Source organism: Heterocephalus glaber, unplaced genomic scaffold (genome assembly GCF_053883595.1).
Source record: "Heterocephalus glaber isolate CG9 unplaced genomic scaffold, H.glaber_assembly_v1.0 deba00001662, whole genome shotgun sequence".
Lineage (NCBI taxonomy): Eukaryota > Metazoa > Chordata > Mammalia > Rodentia > Bathyergidae > Heterocephalus > Heterocephalus glaber.
Genome location: NW_028258403.1, coordinates 2,435,131 through 2,455,187, shown reverse-complemented (window position 1 = coordinate 2,455,187; position 20,057 = coordinate 2,435,131). Strand labels below are relative to the sequence as shown.

At 36.5% G+C, this 20,057-nt stretch overlaps 1 protein-coding gene and 1 long non-coding RNA gene across 2 annotated transcripts in view; both read right to left on the bottom strand.

Annotated features, from left to right (window-relative positions):
* Positions 1-20,057, bottom strand: part of LOC147822312 (uncharacterized) — a 117,210-nt gene that overhangs the window by 55,587 nt on the left and 41,566 nt on the right. The window lies entirely within an intron of this gene.
* On the bottom strand, positions 3,757-4,919 carry Or4e2 (olfactory receptor family 4 subfamily E member 2). The gene has a single exon (XM_004865057.2). The coding sequence runs from the start codon at positions 4,807-4,809 to the stop codon at positions 3,868-3,870; it is 942 nt and encodes a 313-aa protein (XP_004865114.1). The 5' UTR covers positions 4,810-4,919; the 3' UTR covers positions 3,757-3,867.

Genomic DNA, 20,057 nt, shown 5'->3' with positions numbered 1-20,057 from the left:
GTTCTTCGAATGAATCAACAAAATTGACAAACCTTTAGCCAACCTTGTCAGAAAAAAGGAAAGAAAAGGCCCAAATCCATGCAATTAGGAATGAAAAGGGTGAAATGACAACAGACCCAGGAGAAATCCAGAGGATCATCAATACCTACTTCCAGAACCTATATGCCAATAAGATGGACAGTACAGAAGAAATGGACAGATTCCTAGATACATATGAATTACCAAAGTTGAATGAAGAAGACCTAAAAATTCTGAACAACCCAATATCAACCAATGAAATTGAAAATGTAATTAAAACCTTATCAACTAAGAAAAGCCCGGGCCCTGATGGCTTCACTGCTGAATTCTACAAGACATTTAGAGAGGAACTGCTGCCACTACTCTTTAAACTCTTCAACGAAATTGAAAGGGAAGAAATACTCCCAAATTCATTCCTGGAAGCAAACATCACCTTGATCCCCAAAGCAGAGAAAGACCCAACTGACAAAGAGAACTATAGGCCAATCTCACTAATGAACATAGATGCAAAAATTCTTAATAAGATACTGGCAAACAGAATGCAGAAGATCATCAAGAAGATCATACACCCTGATCAAGTGGGATTCATCCCAGGGATGCAGGGATGGTTCCATATACGAAAATCAATCAATGTAATACACTATATCAATAGAGCCAAGGACAAAAACCATATGATTATCTCCATAGATGCAGAAAAAGCATTTGACAAAATCCAACATGCATTTATGATAAAAACCCTACAAAAAATTGGAATAGATGGTCTCTACCTCAAACTGATAGAAGCCATCTATGAAAAACCAACAGCCAATATCATACTAAATGGTCAAAAACTGAAATCCTTCACACTCAAATCAGGAACAAGACAAGGATGTCCACTATCACCACTCTTGTTCAATATAGTTCTGGAAACATTAGCCACAGCAATTAGACAAGAGAAAGAAATAAAAGGAATAAAGATAGGTAATGAAGAAGTCAAATTGTCATTATTTGCAGATGACATGATACTCTATAGAGAAGACCCCAAGAACTCCACCAAAAGTCTTCTAGACTTAATAACCAAATTCAGTCAAGTAGCTGGTTACAAGGTCAACACACAAAAATCAATAGCTTTCCTCTACACCAATGACAGACTCACTGAGAGAGAAATAGGGCAAATAATTCCTTTCACAATAGCAACCCAAAAACTGAAATACCTAGGAATCATCCTAACAAAAGAAATCAAAGACCTCTTCTCTGAAAACTATGGCACTCCAAAAAGAGAGATTGAAGATGATATCAGAAAATGGACAGACAGCCACTGCTCCTGGGTAGGAAGGATTAATATAGTGAAAATGGCCATACTTCCAAAACTGCTATATAGATTTAATGCAATTCCAATTGAGATCCCAGCAGCATACTTCATAGACCTCGAGAAAACAATCCAAAAATTCATTTGGAACAAGAAGAGACCCAGAATAGCAAAAGCAATTCTAGGTAACAGAGACATGGCTGGGGGTATCACAATCCCCAACCTGCAATTATACTACAAAGCTACTGTGATAAAAACAGCATGGTACTGGCAAAGAAACAGACTTGAGGACCAGTGGAACAGATTAGAAGATGCAGAAACAATGCCAGACACACTCAGCCATCTCATCTTCAACAAAGGAGCCAAACACCCTCACTGGAGGAAAGATAGCCTCTTTAATAAATGGTACTGGAAAAATTGGGCTTCAACTTGCCAAAGATTAAAACTAGACCTGTATCTCTCACCATGCACTAAACTAAAATCAAAATGGATTAAAGATCTAAATATTAAAAGAGAAACTCTGAACCAGTTGGAACAGAGCTTAGGTAGAACCTTTGAAGACATAGGTGTAGGAAAAGATTTTATGAACAAAACCTCAGTTGCCCGTGAACTAGCACAAACAATCAACAAATGGTATCTCTTCTTATTAAAAGGCTTCTGCACAGCAAGAGAAACAACCAGCAGTGTGAAGAGACAACCCACAATGTGGGAAAATATCTTCACCTGCTCTTCCTCAGACAAAGGTCTACTATATCGAATCTATAAAGAACTTAAAAAGATCAGACCTCCCAAATTTAAAGACCCAATCCAAAAATGGGCATCTGAAATGAACAGACATTTCTCACACAAAGAAGTAGAAATAGCAAATAAATACATGAAAAAATATTCAACATCACTGGTCATTCAAGAGATGCAAATGAAAACAATGCTGAGATTCCACTTCACTCCAGAAAGAATGGCTGCTATCATGAAATCAACCAATAACAAATGCTGGTGGGGCTGTGGGGAAAGAGGGACCCTTCTCCACTGCTGGTGGGAGTGTAGACTGGTGCAAGCACTGTGGAAATCAGTATGGAGATACCTCAAAGAACTAGGACTGGAAGTCCCATTTGACCCCGCTATTCCACTGCTGGGGATCTTCCCCAAAGAATTAAAAGAATCATACCACAGTGATATATGGGCACCCATGTTCATAGCAGTGCAGTTTGTGATAGCTAAAACTTGGAAACAGCCCAAATGCCCATCAACTGGAGACTGGATAAAGAAAATGTGGGTTTTTTATAAAATGGAGTACTACTCAGCCATAAAAAATGAGAAATTAGAGACATTTATAGCTAAGTGGATGCACATTGAGGCAATACTCTTAAGTGAAATAAATAGGACACAGATGTGTAAATACCGAATAGTTTCTCTGGTGTGAGAAACTGAAAGTGTAAATAAGGACTAAATGTATAATAGGTAATGTGAAATAGGAAGAAAAGGGGCAAAGGGGAAGGAAGTGGGAGGGCTAGGGGAAAGGATAGAAGGGAATGGGATTAATATGAGAAAATGGAAAAATAGGAACAAAATCTTTGTAAATAGGGAGGACTGGAGGGGTTGAAGGGAGGGCTGGGCAAGGGTGAAAAATAAGAACCAAGAGAGACTATGTAAAGGTGCAAATTTCCAATGATGAATGTCATTATATTGTATACCTAAAATGTACCAATGATTAGAATGAGTAATTGATAATGTAAAATAGGAAGAAAAGGTCCAAAGGGGTAGGGGTATTGGGAGGGGCAGGGGAAAGGAAAGAAGGGAAAGGAAAAAATGCTGAGAAATGGAAAAAATGGAAATAAAGTCTTTGTAAATAGGGAAGGGTGGAGGGCGTGAAGGGAGGGCTAGGAATGGGGAAAAAATAAGAACCAAGATGCATTATGTAAAGGTACAGTTCCCAATGAGAAATGTAATTGTGTTGTATACCTACAATGTAGCAATAGAAGAATTTAATACCAAAAAAAAGTGCAGTGGGGCCGGGGATTTAGCTCAGTGGTTCTACTGCCTACCTCACAAGCACAAGGTCCTGAGTTCGGTCCCTGGTACCAAAAAAAAAAGTGCAAAATAGATCTGGACATAATAGAAGAATCCTATTCAAAACCAACAAAGTATAATTCAGTATAAAGTTATTTTATTGAGAATATGTTGAAAAGCAAGACTGTAATCAGTCCAACATATAAAACAGGTCTGATGTATAGCTTCCCAAAGGCAATGATCCACAGAACAGTATAAATCAAGAGACCAGATCCTCACAACCACACCTGGTCACAAATCTGAAACTGAACTAAGTTCCCCAAATTGTATTCCTTTATTAGGAGAACCAGAAGCCTTCTTTAAACATTGGTGGGCCTTTTTGCTTTACATGTTCCACTATGATCTTTTCCTTTACTTAAATAATAGTTAATAAGTTTCTCTCCAATGCAGAAGTCTCCCCTGGCCCTTGCTATTTCACCTAATAAGTTTGACTCTTTAGCTTTGCTTTCTCATGGAGGACATGGCCACAATAATATCCATCTTTCCAGTGCCCATCATGTATATGATTTTATGAAAAAAACTTGTCTCTGCCTGAGCTGCTTCATAGCACTTTTTACCTCCTCATTCCTCAAGGTATAAATGAGAGGATTCAGCAAAGGGGTGACCACTGTGTAGAAGACAGACACCATCTTGTCAATAGAGAAGCTGGTGTCTGGCCGTGTATAGATGAAGATGCATGGCCCAAAGAAGAGGGCAACCAAAATTAAGTGGGCTGAGCAAGTAGACAGAGCTTTCCTGCGCCCTTCAGCTGACTGTTTACGGAGAGAAACCAGGATGACAGCGTAGGAAGCAACCAAGGCCGAGAAACAGGTAAGGGAGATGGTTCCACTATTGGACACAATCAGCATCCCTGTGAGGTATGTATCAGTGCAGGCCAGCTTGATGACAGGAGGCACATCACAGAAGTAGCTGTCAATAATGTTAGGGCCACAGTAGGGTAAACGAATGGTCAAGAAGGTCTGCACTAGTGAGTGAACAGTGCCCCCGAGCCAGAGAGCAAACACCAGCTGTACACAGACTCTCACGGTCATCACACTGGGGTAGTGTAACGGAGTGCAGATGGCTACATAACGATCATATGCCATAATGGTCAGCAGAAAGATCTCAGCACAGGCAAAAAGATGAAGGAAGAACAGCTGTGCAATGCAGTTGTTAAAGGATATGGTCTTTCTCTCTAAAAGCAAACCTTCCAGCATCTTGGGCACAGTGACCGATGAGTGGCAAATGTCAATGAAAGACAGATTGCTCAGGAAGAAGTACATGGGAGTGTGGAGACGCGGAGTAAGCAATATGGTAACAATGATGAGGATGTTCCCCAAAAGTGTTAGCAGGTAAGTGATTGAGAATGACATGAAAAACAGTTTCTCTAGCACCCAGTTATCAGTGAGTCCCAGGAAGACAAATTCAGTCACTGTTGTTTGGTTTAGAGTGTCCATCTAATGTGCTTTCCAAACAACCTTGGGGGGAAATAAAAGTTAATTTAGCTGTAATGGTATAAGAATGAAATTAACTGAAGTGACTTTGTATTCCTATCTAAAAAATAGAATATAAGACTAACTAAACAGTAATTGTTACAATATACCCACAACATATCAAGAGCCCAGCCAAGCACCTCATGTACACCGTCCTACTTCATCACAATCACACAATGGCAGAGGCATCATTGTTCCAGTCTTGCAGATGAGATCAGTGAGCCTTGTCAAGAATGAATGGACTGCCCAAAACATTTACCCATTTGTTAACTGGCTCTTTCCATTTTAGACTGATCCACTGATAGCATCAAATTAATATTCCAAAAAGTTCCAACTCATTCTCTCAGTATCAGACTAAATCTCCCCACTAAATCTCTTGCTATCAACTTAAATGCACATTCAAAACCTACAGTAGTCTGGTGCACTCTCATTTTTCTCCATGTGGAGTCCTTTTATTTTCTTTGTGTTCTCTAACCACTTAATTCACTGTACTCCAGGAATGCTACCTCCACCTACCTATTTTGCAAAATAATAAATAAGTATCTTTATTTGCTATTTTCCTTCATTTTGGAAAACTCATCTTTTAAACAACTGTATTCTCCTCACTTCGTCACTGGCAATTCAAATACTATTCACCCTTCACTTTACCTTTGACTATCTCAAAGAGCACTGCCTTTAAGAAAACTTTGCTGGTGCTATTAAAACTTACCTCTGGCCAGGGATTTAGCTCAGTGGTTCCAGCACCTGCCTCATAAGCAAAAGGTCCCAAGTTCGATCCCCAATACCAAAATAAAAACCTTACCTCTTCGCCAAGTGTGGTGATGCATGTCTATAATCCTAGCACTTGGGAGGCTGAGGCAAAAGGATTGCTTCAAGTTCAAGGCCAGCCTGGGACACATAGTAAGTTTAAGGCCAGCCTAAACAATACAGCAAGACCCTGTCTTATCTCAAAAAACAAAAACAAAAAACTTACCTCTTCCCTTTCATTTTTCTTTTGTGGTACTTAACTATAAAATAAAGTAAAATGAGAGATTTATTTTTGTTCCCCTGTTAAATTAAAATTTTCTTAAAAAGTAATGGCCACACATTACTGATCCCTTATGACACTTACCAGGTGGTCTACACAGATTAGATATGCAAAAAATAATTCTATTGGAACCAAAACTACCTTCTTAGCCTAAAAAAAAAATGTAAACTTTCCTTCACAAAGGAGAAAATTAATTACTTAAGAAACTTAATTGTTTTAATTCTGTAATATGATTTGTTCTGCAGGAGATATTACTGTACAAATACTAAAGTTATATTGCCCCTAATTTTTTAGACTGGTTAAACAAAAACTATAACAGTTTGGGAAATGTCATCAAAATCACAAAAACATAGCATTTTGATCCAAGGATTTCATTTGTAGAGTCCACTAAATCATCCAAACTATGAAAAAAACCTTAAAAAAGGAAATATTAATTATAGTATTATTTTTAACAACCTTATAGTCACAAGCTTTGTTTGATTTTTTTTGTTTGTTTGTATCTGGAAGCTTGAATGAATGTAGAAGACTTGACTACAATTTTTTGCAGCCATTAGGAATGATAGTGACAAAAAATTACCAATGAAAAATATTGAAATATAGTTCATTAATAAGATTTGATAATATATTCTCAAAAATTTGAAATATGTGTAGTGTTACATATGTTATCAAAAGACAGGGGCTGCGGATTTAGCTCAGTGGTTCCTCAGCCTGCCTCCCAAGCACAAGGACCTGAGTTCAATCCCCGGTACCAAAAAAAAAAAAAAAAAATACAAATAGCTGGCTAGAAGAAAGTTATCATGACATGTATGACCAAAAAAGGAGGATATTCCTGTATTCAAAAGTCTCTTAAAATGTGAGAGAAAAAGACAAATGAGCCAATTGAGAATGGCCAAGAACATAAACAGCCAAATCATACGAAGAAAAATGTAAATGGGAAATAAGTAAAAAGAAATTCAACTTTAGTAGTAGATGAAAAAGAGAATCAAATACATTTTGTCTTTCATCACATTCACAAAAGTATAAAGAACTGAGTACTTTTTGTTTGTTTTTCGTTTTGAGAGAGAGAATCTCACTGTGTAGCACAGACTGGCCTCATCCTCCTACCTCAGCCTCCCAAAGGCACCATCATGCCTAGCTGAACTGAGCTCTCTTACACTCTGTTATTGGAAGTAGGCATTCAGACTTTCGGGAAAATAATCTGGCACCACCAAAAAATTTTAATTTCATAACTCTAAATCAAGGAATCCCACTTCAGGACTGTATTCCATAGAAATAAAGGAACCTGTAACTAAGAATGCAGGTTTATTGAAGCATTTTTAGTAAAACAAGGTAATGGAAACAAGATGAAGCCTTATAAATAGAGGAATAAATAAATTTTAATATACCCACAATGTGGATATTATGTAGCCATTGAGAAGAATGAGTTGGATCTATATGTATTAACCTAAAGCAGTGGTTCTCAACATGGCTACACAGTAGAACCACCTAGGGAAATTTTATAAATTTTGATGTCCAAAGCTCACCCCAAACTAATTCAAAATTCCTGGAAGTTGAACCCACCAATACTGATAACTGGGTGTCCTGTTGAAAAGATTGAGGAGTTCACTTCCTCCAATAAAACAAGCCCTTCTTTTAGAAGTACATATAGCTCTTTAAAAAGTACTCAATGGTGGAAAAAAATTTAAGGCATCTATTTTTCCCAGACCTTTCATTAAAACCCCCTCACAGCTAGGAATCCATGGTAGGAATCCTTCTTTCTTACTCCAACAATGGTTTATTATGAAGTCTTTCTGAGGACTTCAAAGATTTAGTGGGGTATTAGAAAGAGAGGCTACAAGGGGATTTAGCTCAGTGGTTCCGCTGCCTGCCTCAAAAGCATAAGGTCCCAAGTTCAATCCCTGGTACCAAAAAAAAAAAAGAAAGAGAAGCTATGGGAACTTCTAATGGGAAGTTATAGGAGAGATAATATTAGAAAGAACAAAGAGTGAAAAAAACAAGAAAAACTACCAGGCATAGACATGCCTCACATTCCTCCTAGACATTGCCATGACCTCTACTTCACAAATAGATAGCTTGAGATTTGAAGTAAAAAAGTCCAAGCACATACTACTAATTAGTAGCATACAAATGCTACCCTTCAAATCCTCTATGACACCTTCCTACTCTGGTCTCCTACCCACCATCTCTGCTTGCCTTTCTAAGTCTACAATATCTTCCAGCCTTGACTCATTGAACCTAAACTTTTGGCCTTTACTTTTATTGGTCAGCCCCTTACCCACATTAATCTTGACTCAGATTATTATATATATTCTTATTAGAAAAGTGGCATGGGGCCGGTGATTTAGCTCAGTGGTTTTGCCACCTGCTGCTCAGGCACAAGGACCCGAGTTCGATCCCTGGTACCAAAAAAAAAAGGAAAAAGAAAAGTAGCATGACTACATAATTGAAAATCAAGTGAGAAGAATGCCCATAATCCCATGATCAAATTGTTATTATACTGTCCACTTTGTCCTATGTTACAAACATAATCTTACATTATTTTTTACTCAGTATTATGACTATGGCTGATTGACATTTAATCATATACATCATAACACATGTCTTTATTCTACCTTTTAGCCAATCATGATGTCTCTAATTTTTCAATGTTAAAAATAATACTATCAGGGCTGAAGGTGTAGCTCAGATGTAGGTTCTTGCCTTGTGTATGTGAGGCCCTGGGTTCCATTCTTAGTGCCACAAAAAATAAAAATAATAGCATAGTCTGTCCTTAACACAACTATTAGAAATCTTATTAAAACTTAGATCAGATCATGTCATTCCACTAATCTAAGGCTTTCAGTGGTGTCCCTTTAATACTTTGTAAAAGTGAACCCTTGACAGAGCCAACAAGGCCCTAAATGACATAACTCTTCCTCACCTCTGGCAGCTTATCTCCTACTGCTCTCCTCCTCACTAGTTACAACTAGTGCCTGTTGTTCCTCCAATATTCAGAATATAGTCCCACATTAAGACCTTGCACTGGCTTTGTCCAGAACCTTTCCCCACAAATACTCCCCAGTCAGCTCCCTATCCCTCTTAATCTCTGTGCTCAAACACCACCTTCTTGGGGAGGTTTATCCTGATGAACTTATTTAAAGCCAAAACTCACCCAGAAGCCCTCACACTCCTGATTCTCTGTACGCTGATTTACTCTTTTCTTTTTTTTGAAAGTACTGATCACCTTCTAAAATTCTATATTACTCACTTCATTAGCCTATGTTTATTTTCTGTCTCCTGCTGCTAGACTGTAAACTTCCTAAGGGCAAGAATCTTTTTTTTAGCCAGGCCTGTAATCCCAGCACTCCAGAAGGCTGAGACAGAAGGATCACCACAAGTTTGAGACCAGCCTGGGCTACATGGTGAGTTCAGGGCCAGCCTGAACTACACGGTGAGACCCTGTCTCAAAAAAACAAACAAACAAAAAAAGAATCTTTTTTTGTTCCATGAAGTATCCAAAGGTATCTATGAAAGTACACAGGACATAGGAGTAACTCAATAAATACTTATTCTTGCATGACTATAACATCTGTATTTTAAATTATTCATTTAAGAGTGCATCATTAATTTTTCTTCTACCTTGCCAATCCTATCCTAATTGTGTCATTTTATTCCCAGACTATTTTGGTGGGGCCTAGGTTTCAAAGTTTAATGGACAGATGAAGAGTAACCATAACTGCCCTTGTTCCCCACCTTAAGGAGAAAGCATTGTATCTTCTCCATTCATATAAGGCGTTCTCACTGGAAGTATGGAGTACATGCCTTTAATCTGTTGAGAAGGTTCTGTTCTACTTCTAGTCTCCTGATAGCTTTTACCATGAATAGCTGTAGAATTTAGTCTAATACTTTTTCTCCAACTAGTGACAGGATCATATGGCTTTTTCCTTTCCTCTGTTAAAATGATGACTTTTGCGGGTGGATCTTCCAATGCTGAACCAACACTGCCATCCCTATAACAAAAGCACTTTCTACATACTGCCAGATCTGACTTCTAAGAGTTTGTTTTGTTAAACAAATTTCTATCTATGTTCATACTTTTTCTTCTATTATCTTTATCCAGTTTTAGGATTAGCACAATGGTGAGTTCCTAAAATGAGGGGAGAAGTGTTCCTTTTTTTTCACTGCTTTAAATGTTTGATATAATTTATCAGTTGAAATGTATATGAGCCTGTTCTTGTCATATAGGTAGGTTTTCAAGCTAGGAATATACTTTCTTTAATAGGTGCTATTCAAATTTTATATTTCTTCCAGAGTTAGTTTCATTAATTTGTCTTCCAAGGTACTTCTTAGAAGTTGTCAAATTTATTTCAAAACAGATTTTTGTAATATGCTTTCTATATCCTTTTAAATTCTGTAAAACCTGTGGAAATGTCTCCTAGATCTTGATATTGTAATTTAAAACATGTATAATTGATATTGTGTAACAGGAAGAAAAGGTCTAAAGGAGCAGGAGAAGTCGGAGGGGTGGGGGAAAGGAAAGAAGGGAAAAGAAAAAATATGAGAAAAGGAAAAAAATGAAAAGAAAGTCTTTGCAAATAGGGAAGGGTGGAGGGGGTGAAGGGAGGGCAAGGGAAGGGGAAAAAAATAAGAACCAAGATACTCATGTAATGGTACAAGATCCCAATGATGAATGTAACTGTATTTTATACCTAAAATGTACCAATAAACTTAATGGGGGAAATAAATAAATAAATAAATAAATAAATAAATAAATGAGTACATCATTAAAAATGAATTTACTGGGCCAGGGATTTAGCTCAGTGGTTCTGCCACCTGCCCTGCAAGCAGAAGGACCTGAATTAGATCCCTGGTACCAAAAAATATATGAATTTACTAGCTCAAAATTCAGTGTTGCTAAACAGATTTCCAATGTATATGCAGAGCAACTTGCTGAAATTGAATTTGAACTTTCCAGAGGCTACATATTCAACCATTGTGCCCCATTACTCAGAAAAGACTAAACAAAAAACAAACATACAGTAGCATTCTGAAGGCAATAAGATCCAACTATGTACCCCTTGAAGAAAGGCAAATAGTTCATTCATTTTTCTGTCCATAAAGCAAATGGTACTTGTTACAAAAGAGGACTTCATTAAATACTTGTTAACTGAACAAAATGTTTTAAAATTAAATAAGAAACCTGAAAATTTCCAATTTGGAGGGGACAACTTGATTTACATATCAAAATAATTTCCCACATTTTTTAAACAGTCAGTAGAAATCTAACCCACAATGGGGTGGTCCAAATAAAAGGACCAGATTCTCTACTAGATATGAGTATTGTATATATTGGTACATATAGTGTATATTGGTTTTCTTCATAAAGGACTGAGATCAATGAAAATCTCTTCCTTCCTACCTTTTGGCTGCCTTTTTACTTTTCTTCCAAGAACTATGAAATGACCACAGTAGCTCTGCAATGTAGAGAGTAACAACTTTCCCTTTTTTGAAATCACGCCTCTGAAGAATATAGTGACTTACCAGGGATCAGTCCTTTACTTCCAGACTGCTCAGTTTTAGTTTACTGATGTTTTCTCTTTCACCAGAGAACCCCATACTCTATCTCTGCTTCTTCCCTCTGTTTCCACCTGATCTCTATTTCAGCATTTCAGGCTCAAGCCCTGGAAGGATGGAGTTAGAAGAGGCTCCTTTTGCAAGGAAGAACCTGAGTTTCCATCATAGTGCTCTAAAATTTAGCTTTAAATGAATCTGTAAGATTCTAAGCTCCCAAGACCTTGCTTAGATGTAGTTGGTATGAGAGAACTGCCACTTTGACTGAAAGTCAGGATCTTAAAGAAGAGGCAAAGTTCACAGGAACACAGAACTTTGGCATGGCAGCACTGCAACTCATTCCCAGTTCCCCTGTCCCTAGGTCTTTCTGCTACTCAGAAGTTGACAGTAGGAAGCTGAGTTAGACTAACTCCTGCATCTTTTAGCATATTATATTTATTTTTTAAGATTTTATTCTTGATAGTATATTGTATCCATTTTATTTTTTCAAAGACTTGACTCTTCACACTATGTATATTACCTACCTGGTTGCCAACCAAAACATGGACAGAAATCTCTCAGAAGGAAAACTGCCCTGAAGTTTCGGAGATGAAGGTTGTTTAGGATAAGAACCAAATGATGTCCTCATCTCTGCATACAGAGAAAGTCCTCAACAACACACTACGATATTTTACAGGGATGTAGTCATGGTGAGGTACGTCCCAAAGAGTGACCCTGGGTGGGGAAGCCCAGGAATACTTAGTGAGCTACTTGCCTCAGCCATGGTCCTCCATGGCTTCTCCAGAAGAGGCCAAATCTGATCATTATGCTGGCTTTCAAAGCACAGAAAAGACAGATGTCTCAAGTGATAATAAAGACTCCCCTGCTTAGACTAATGAGAAGACTAGAGGCATACATGCCAATAAAAGAGATTTAGTCCTTCTTTGGAAGATTATATCACACTCAACATTCATTGTAATAAACTATATTCTAGACATTGTGCTAGGAATTCACATACAAAGAGGCATACGAAAGGGATGGTCTTGATCCCTTCTAATCCCAAGATTTCATAGTCCTATAGTGTTTTCAATGACTAAAATGAACTATGTTGTATACCTAAAATGTACCAATAAAAGAATTTAACAACAACAAAAAAAGAAACCATAAAAAAAAAATCTAAAAGGCAACAAGTCATAATCCCAGGCAACTTGAGAAATCCTTGTGTGTGTGTGTGTGTGTGTGTGTGTGTGTGTGTGTGTGTGTGTGAAGGTAGGTAGGTAGATAGGTAGGTACCTTCACAGAAAGTGGTATATTTTTAAAATATGACTGATCCTGAAGGCTAAAATGCCATTATAATGACCCTAGACTAAGTCTAAAAGCCTTCTATTAAGCTTCTAAATACACATGCAATTTATCAGATAAGTGCTGTGCCCATAAACATGGACATGTGCAGACCCTCAAAAGCATGGCAAGCAATGTCCACAAAGAGATGGAGAAACTTACCAATTTAATCCAATTCAAAGGTATTGTTTAGCTAATTGTTAAGATACCAGTATAAGTTTCTTTCATTCACTCGCTTTTTCCATAATTCCTTCTATAAACAAAACACAAGAAGTAAAATATTTCAAAAATAAAATACACTCTGACTTATGTGTTAATAACTGATCTCTGTTCAAATAGTTTCACCTCTGTTGGTCCTTGGATTTTTCAATTCTTTTCCTTCTCTGCAAATTTTAATTTGCTCTTTCAAATGTTTTTGGCTTCCTTCTGGCCAAGTAAAGTTGAATTAAGTCTATTTGCTATTACTGCTTTAAGCATTAACTACCATAGGCACCATTAGAACTGTACTTTAATACATTACAAAATCTATTACTCAAAGATTGGTTATTTATTCAACAAATATTTTTCATTGAAGGAAAGCATTTATTTCTAGGCAATCCAAGTAAATAGCATACTTTAGGGAATATGACTTGTTATTAACATTAAGTTTAAAATTGTGCATTAAGGAAATACAGAAGTTTTTAAGGAATCTATGTCAAATAAAAACCATTTATTTAATTTTAGGTTCTATTGTTGTCCAGTTATATTAATTAAAATTATCGAGCCAGGCATGGTGGCACATACTTGTGATCCCAGCACTAAGGAGGCTGAAGCAGGAGGATCTCAGGGAGTTTGAGGCCAGCCTGGGCTATGTAGTGAGTTCAGGGCCAGCCTGAACTACAAAGGGAGACCCTGGCTCAAAAACCCAAAGATGAATAAATAAATAAATAAAAATAAAAATTATCAAGTGAAGACCTATTTTGTGAATTAACATACCTAAGAATACACTTGAGTGAATTATTTGACCATTTTCACTGTGAAAAGCAAGTCACAATTTTTTTCCTTTATTTACCCTGATGGTTAATATTATGTCAGTTTGGCTAGGCTATGGTACCCAGGTGTTCGATCGAACAATGTTATAAATATTGCTGTGATAGTATATTTTAAATGTGATTAAAATTTAAATCAACAGACTCTGAGAAAACCAGATTATCCCCCATAATGTGTGTAGGCCTTATCCAAATAGTGGAACATCTTAAGAGAAAAGACTGAGCTTCCTGAAAGAAAAGCTTCTACTTCCAAATGTCCTTCAGACTCAAGTCTGCAGCAGTACTTTTACCAGAACTTTCCAACCTGTTGGCCTGATCTGCAGACCTTAGACTTACAGGCCCCACAATTTTTTTTAATCCTCCCCCTCCCTCCTTCTCTTCCTCTTTGAAATTTTTGCTTCTATTTCTCTGGAGAACTCTAATACTGTACAAATGCATCTAGTGCAATGGAGGACTGTAATACAATTAGCTTTTTTGCAATGGCCTAAAAGATGAAAAAGTTTAAGTACATAGGAAAATCACTTTTCATTTATCACTCTCAGGAGAGAAATTTCCCTTGAATATAGTATACACTCTCTATCTTCCTCAAAATCCACCTTAGATAAGAAACAATAATCTCTTTATAAATGTGAGGCAAGAGAATAGTCACCAAATCAAATCCATTGATGCAGTAGCTCTCTTTTAAAATCCAAAGTAATATTTTTCAATGAATAATTAGTAACATTTATTGATAGACAAGAACTAGTCATCTTACCTTTTGAAAATAAATTTCCCAACTGACAATATTTTCTATTCCATACCTCCTCTAATAATTCAGTTCTCTTATACACTGCTATAGCAGTCTAACGTGTGAAACTATGGCACCCAAAATTCTGCACAGAGTAAATTTCAGGCTTAAATACTTTGAGATTTTTATCTAACTGACGTAGGATTTTGAAGTGATCATTGCATGACAATTGAATTTGCCATCAATGAGTACTCTGGGGTATTATTTAAAAGTTTCAAATTTCAATGCATTTCCTGTTATTAGTCTCAGCAATTTAATAAATGGACAGTAAATCCAGCAGCCACTAAACATGGAAGAGTTCCAAACCTTTTGCAAATTAGCATGACATAACATCAATTTGTGCAGTCACCATACTAACCATTGCAATACACACCAGGGATTCGAAGTCCATGGACAAGTGAAACTTCATCTTTGAATCCCAAGTAAATTAGTTCCAAAACAAGGCTATCTCGGATATCTGATAAGCAGCCTGGATCTTAGTTTGCAGAAATATCTCACTCAAAACTTTCTCATCTCCTTGAGCAAATACTTAAAACAAAACATAACCATCATAATCTCCACACTTTACAGATTGTCTAGGTGATGTGCTATCTATAAATAAAGCAAAAGTATAAAGATGTGTGGCTTTTTTTGTGGTTTTTTTGTACTGGGGATCGAACTTGGGACCTTGCACTTGTGAGGCAGGCAGCAAAACCACTGAGCTAAATCCCCAGCCTGCTAGTTCATTTTTAAATCTCTTTAAAAGTGTTGTGACTACTTTAAGTGAACATAGTAATAATGCATTGTAGGATTTATAACAAGAAAAATAATAATAAAAAGACTAGGAGGAAGAAAATGCACATATGAAAGGTTTTTATAGCTGGATGTGGTAGTGAACACCTGTAATGCCAGCACTCTAGGAAGCTGAAGAAGGAGGATCACAGGTTCATGCCCAACCTGACTAACTTTGCAACTTAGTGAGACCCATCTCAAAAATAAATAAATAAATAAATAAATAAATAAATAAATAAATAAATGTGTAGCTGAGAGTGGAGGCCCTGGTTTCAATCCCCAGTACTGCAAAAGAAAAAACAGGGAGACTGAGGAGAGAGAGAGACAGAGACAGAGGAGAGAGAGTAAGGCAGAGAGAGAGGAGGGAAGGATGGGAAGTGGGTTGGCTCTCTTAGGCAGGCAATGGTAAAACATTATTTGAGAGTATACTTATTAAAGTTGTATATTTTAAATCCTACAGGAACAGCTAAAATAAAGCAATATAACTAACAATGGGAATTAGATAAAATATTTTAAAATACTCTATGCAAAAAGAAAAGAAAAAGAACATAAACATATAGAAAAAATAAAACAGTACAATAGTAGATTTAAATCCAACTATATCAATAATTACATCAAGTACAAATGGTACAATTTGTGTACAGGATAAAGAATATTGTAACTCAAAATAAAAAGACAAATAATTTTTAGATGGACAGAGACTAGCCAGGCCCGGTGGCACATGCCTGTATTTCCAGTACTCGGGAGCCTGAGGCAGGAGGATTACTGTGAGATCGAGGCCAGCCTGCGCTCCATAGTGAGTTTAAGGCCAGCCTGAACTACACAGTGACACCATGTCTCAAAAACAAAAAAACATGGGCAGAGACTGAGGGGTGTTGCTTATCAGTACAGTGTGTGTTTAACATGTGTGAGGTAACAGGTTCAAACCTTAGCATCAAAAAAGAAAAAAAGCAAAGAATTTGAGCAGACATTCCTCCAAAGAAGATACACAAATGGCCAACATATCCATAAAAAGGTATTCAACATAGTTAGCCTTCAGGTAACTGCAAATAAAAAACATTGTGAGCTAGCACTTCATAGCCACAAGGATAAGTATAATCAAAATGATAGACAATAACAAGTGTTAGAAAGGGTTACAGAAATTGGAACCCTCATATGTTACTCATAGAATTGCAAAATGGTGCAGCTTTTCAGTAAACAGTTTAGCAGTTCTTCAAAATGTTAAACACAAGGTTACCATAACCCAGGAATACTACTCCTATACATATTAAAAATATATGTCTTTCTATTTCACGTAATGTGCCAATAAACTTAATGAATTAAAATATATATATCCACACAAAAATGTGCACACAAATATTTATGAAAGTATTATTCATAATAGCTAAAAAAAGTGGAAACAACCAAAATATCAACTGATGAACTGATAAACAAAATATGGTATATCCACAAAACAGAATATTTTTCTGGGGCTGGGGATTTAGCTCAGTGGTTCCATCGCCTACCTCTAAACCGCAAGGTTCTGAGTTTGATTCCCGGTACAAAAAAAAAAAAAAGAATATTTTTCAGTTATGCAGTACTGATACATGCTACAAAATGAATGAATCTTGGAAATGAATGAACCTTGGAAATATCATGCTAAGTAAAAGGAAGAGGAAGAAGAGAAAAGAAAAGAACTCCAAGAAAAGCTATTGCTCCTTGCCAAAAGCCCAGAAAAATGAAGGTGACCTAATAACTGGAAAAAAATGTTTGCAGTACCCCCCCCCAGCCAAATAGACAAACCATACCCCAGGTTTCATCCATTGAGCAAGAAAGTTGATTTTCCATGACTTTCTCCCTTCCCAGTGGAAGGCTGGTTTTTCCAGCTGCTGTCAGTAGGCTGAGTATGAATCTGATCTTCTATTCCCTACCAGGCAAAATCAGGTGATGTTCCAATTTCCCAGTAAAGCAGAGTCAGTGGGATCCAGCAGTAAACTAAGCCTACTTCTCCACCTGGCAACAATGAAGTAGAATAATGTAGCAGGAGGTAAAGTAGTTGTCATTCAGTACTCCTCTATCACAGTGTCAGAAGTGCCAAGTGAGGGTTGAACACCCACCCATGAGCACTATAACTGGACAAAGCAGTGAAAATCAAGGTTATCAGAGATCTTGTTGCCACCCCTTAATAATGAGGTCTAGTGGAGTATTACTGACATAAAGAAGAATACATTTGAGTCATCTGTGGGAAAATAGATGTACCTTGAAACCATAATGTTAAGAAAAATAAATCAGACACACCCAAAGCTTAAATATTATATGGTTTCTCTAATAAAAGAAACCCAAAGAGTGAAAAAAAAATAAAGAGCTAGGTAAAAGACAGATAAAAGGAAACAGGAAGATAAGCCTTTCATAAATGGGAAGGGGACCAAGAAATGGAGGAAGAGGGAGGGGGGAAAGGGCCATAAAAAAGAATTAAGATGTGTCATGTACATGTACCAAATACTCACAATGAAAGTAGTTATTATGTTTAGCAAACATATACTAATGTAAATAAATTTTTTGAAATCAATAACTTTCTGTAATAACTCTCAATGTGAATGTTTCAACTTCCCAACCAAAAGATATAGCTGGTAGATTGGATCAAAAACCAAAACCCTTCTTTCCTTTCTCCTACCCCTTCCAGTTCCCCTTCCCCTTTAGACCTTTTCTTCCTATTTCACATTATTTATTTTACATTTTGATCCTTATTTACACTTTCAGTTTCTCACACCAGAGAAACTATTTGGTATTTACACATGTGTGTCCTATTTATTTCACTTAAGAGTATTGCCTCAGTGTACATCCATTTAGCTATAAATGTTTCTAATTTCTTATTCTTTATGGCTGAGTAGTACTCCATAGGAAAAAATAGAAATAAAGTCTTTATAAATAGGGAGGGGTGGAGGGGTTGCAGGGAGGCCAGGGGAATGGGGAAAAAAATAAGAAGAAAGATATATCATGTAAAGGTACAAATTCCAAATGATGAATGTCATCCTATTGTATACCAAAAATGTACCAATAAACTTAATGAACAGCCAAAAAAAACCAAAATGCAAATATATTTAATATACGAGATACATATTTAACCCAAAAGTAAATTCATAGACTAAAAATTGAAGGATGGGAAACAATATTCCATGCAACAGGAGTCTGAAAACAAGCAAGAATAGCTTTCCTATTTTCAAAGTGGACTTTAAGCCGAAACTGATCAGAAGAAGGAAGTAGGTTATATATTAAGGGAACAATTTAGTAGGAAGAGATAACAATCATAAATATATATACACAGAACATCAGAGTATCCAACTTCATAGAACAATACTACTAGACTAAAAAGATCAAATAAACATCAACACAATTGTACTGGGGGACCTTAAAACCCCACTAACACAGATCAACTACACAAAAAATCAAGAAAGAAATATCACAGTTGAACAAAACCTTCAAACAAATGGGTTTAATGTATTTCTACAGAATGTATGACCCAAGAACAAAATATACATTCTTCTCAACAACACATGAAACTCTCTCCAAAATAGACCACAAATAGATAATAAAGCATGCATAGATAAATATAAAAGAATTAAAATCACCCCATGCATATTATCAGATCATAGTGCAATGAACCAGAAATCAATGGCAAAAGAAACCACAGAAACTATGCAAACACATGGCAATTAAACACTATATTCTTGAATACTCAATGGGTCACAAAAGAAATCAAAGAATAAATTAGGCAGTTCCTAGAATCAAATGATAATGCCAGTACAACATAGTGGAACCTATGGGACACAATGAAAGCAATCCTAAGAGCAAAGTTAATAGCTGTGAATCCTTACATCAGGAAACAGAGTCCAAATAAGTAACCTAATGGTGGACTTCAATGTCCCAGAGAAACAAGAACAGTCTAAATCTAAATATAACACAGGGAGCTGGGGATTTAGCTCAATGGTTTCACTGCCTGCTGTGCAAGTGCAAGGACCCAAGTTCAATCCCTGGTACAAAAAAAAAAAAAAAGTATATATATATATATAAAACACAGGGAAGAAAAATATAAATATCAGAGGAGAAAAAATTAATGAAATTAAGACTAAAAACTGATACAAAGAATCAGTGATGCAAAGAGCTGATTCTTCAAAAGAATAAATAAAAGACAAACCGTTAGCCAATCTGATTAAAAAAAGAAAGAAAAGGGGCCGGGGATTTGGCTCAGTGGTTTCGCCGCCTGCTGCACAAGCTCAAGGACCTGAGTTCGATCCCCGGTACAAAAAAAAAAAGAAAGAAAGAAAGAAAAGACCTATATCAATGCAATTAAAAACAAAAAGGTGAAATAACAAAAAATGCCAAAAGACTTAACTACTCAAACACCTTTATACCAACAAATTGGAGACTCTAGAAGAAATGGATAGATTGCTAGATACATCCAAATTATCAAAACTGAACCAAAAAGATATTTTTTAAAACCTCAATAATCCAATAACAGGCAAAAAAATTGAGGTAGTAATTTTTCTTAAAAACTGGCTTTTCTTCTTAACTAAGAAAAGCCCAAGTCCCAACAGATTCACCATTGAATTTTAAAAGAACATCAGGGAACATCAAATATCAATACTCCTCAAACTCTTTAATGAAATTGAAAGGAAAAGAATATTGCCAAACATGTTCCTGCAAACACTATTACCTTGATTCTAAAACCAGAAGAGGGCCCAACTGAAAA

Excerpts from the sequence above, each read along its gene's own strand:
- Or4e2 (XM_004865057.2), bottom strand. The coding sequence starts at position 4,809 with ATGGACACTCTAAACCAAACAACAGTGACTGAATTTGTCTTCCTGGGA.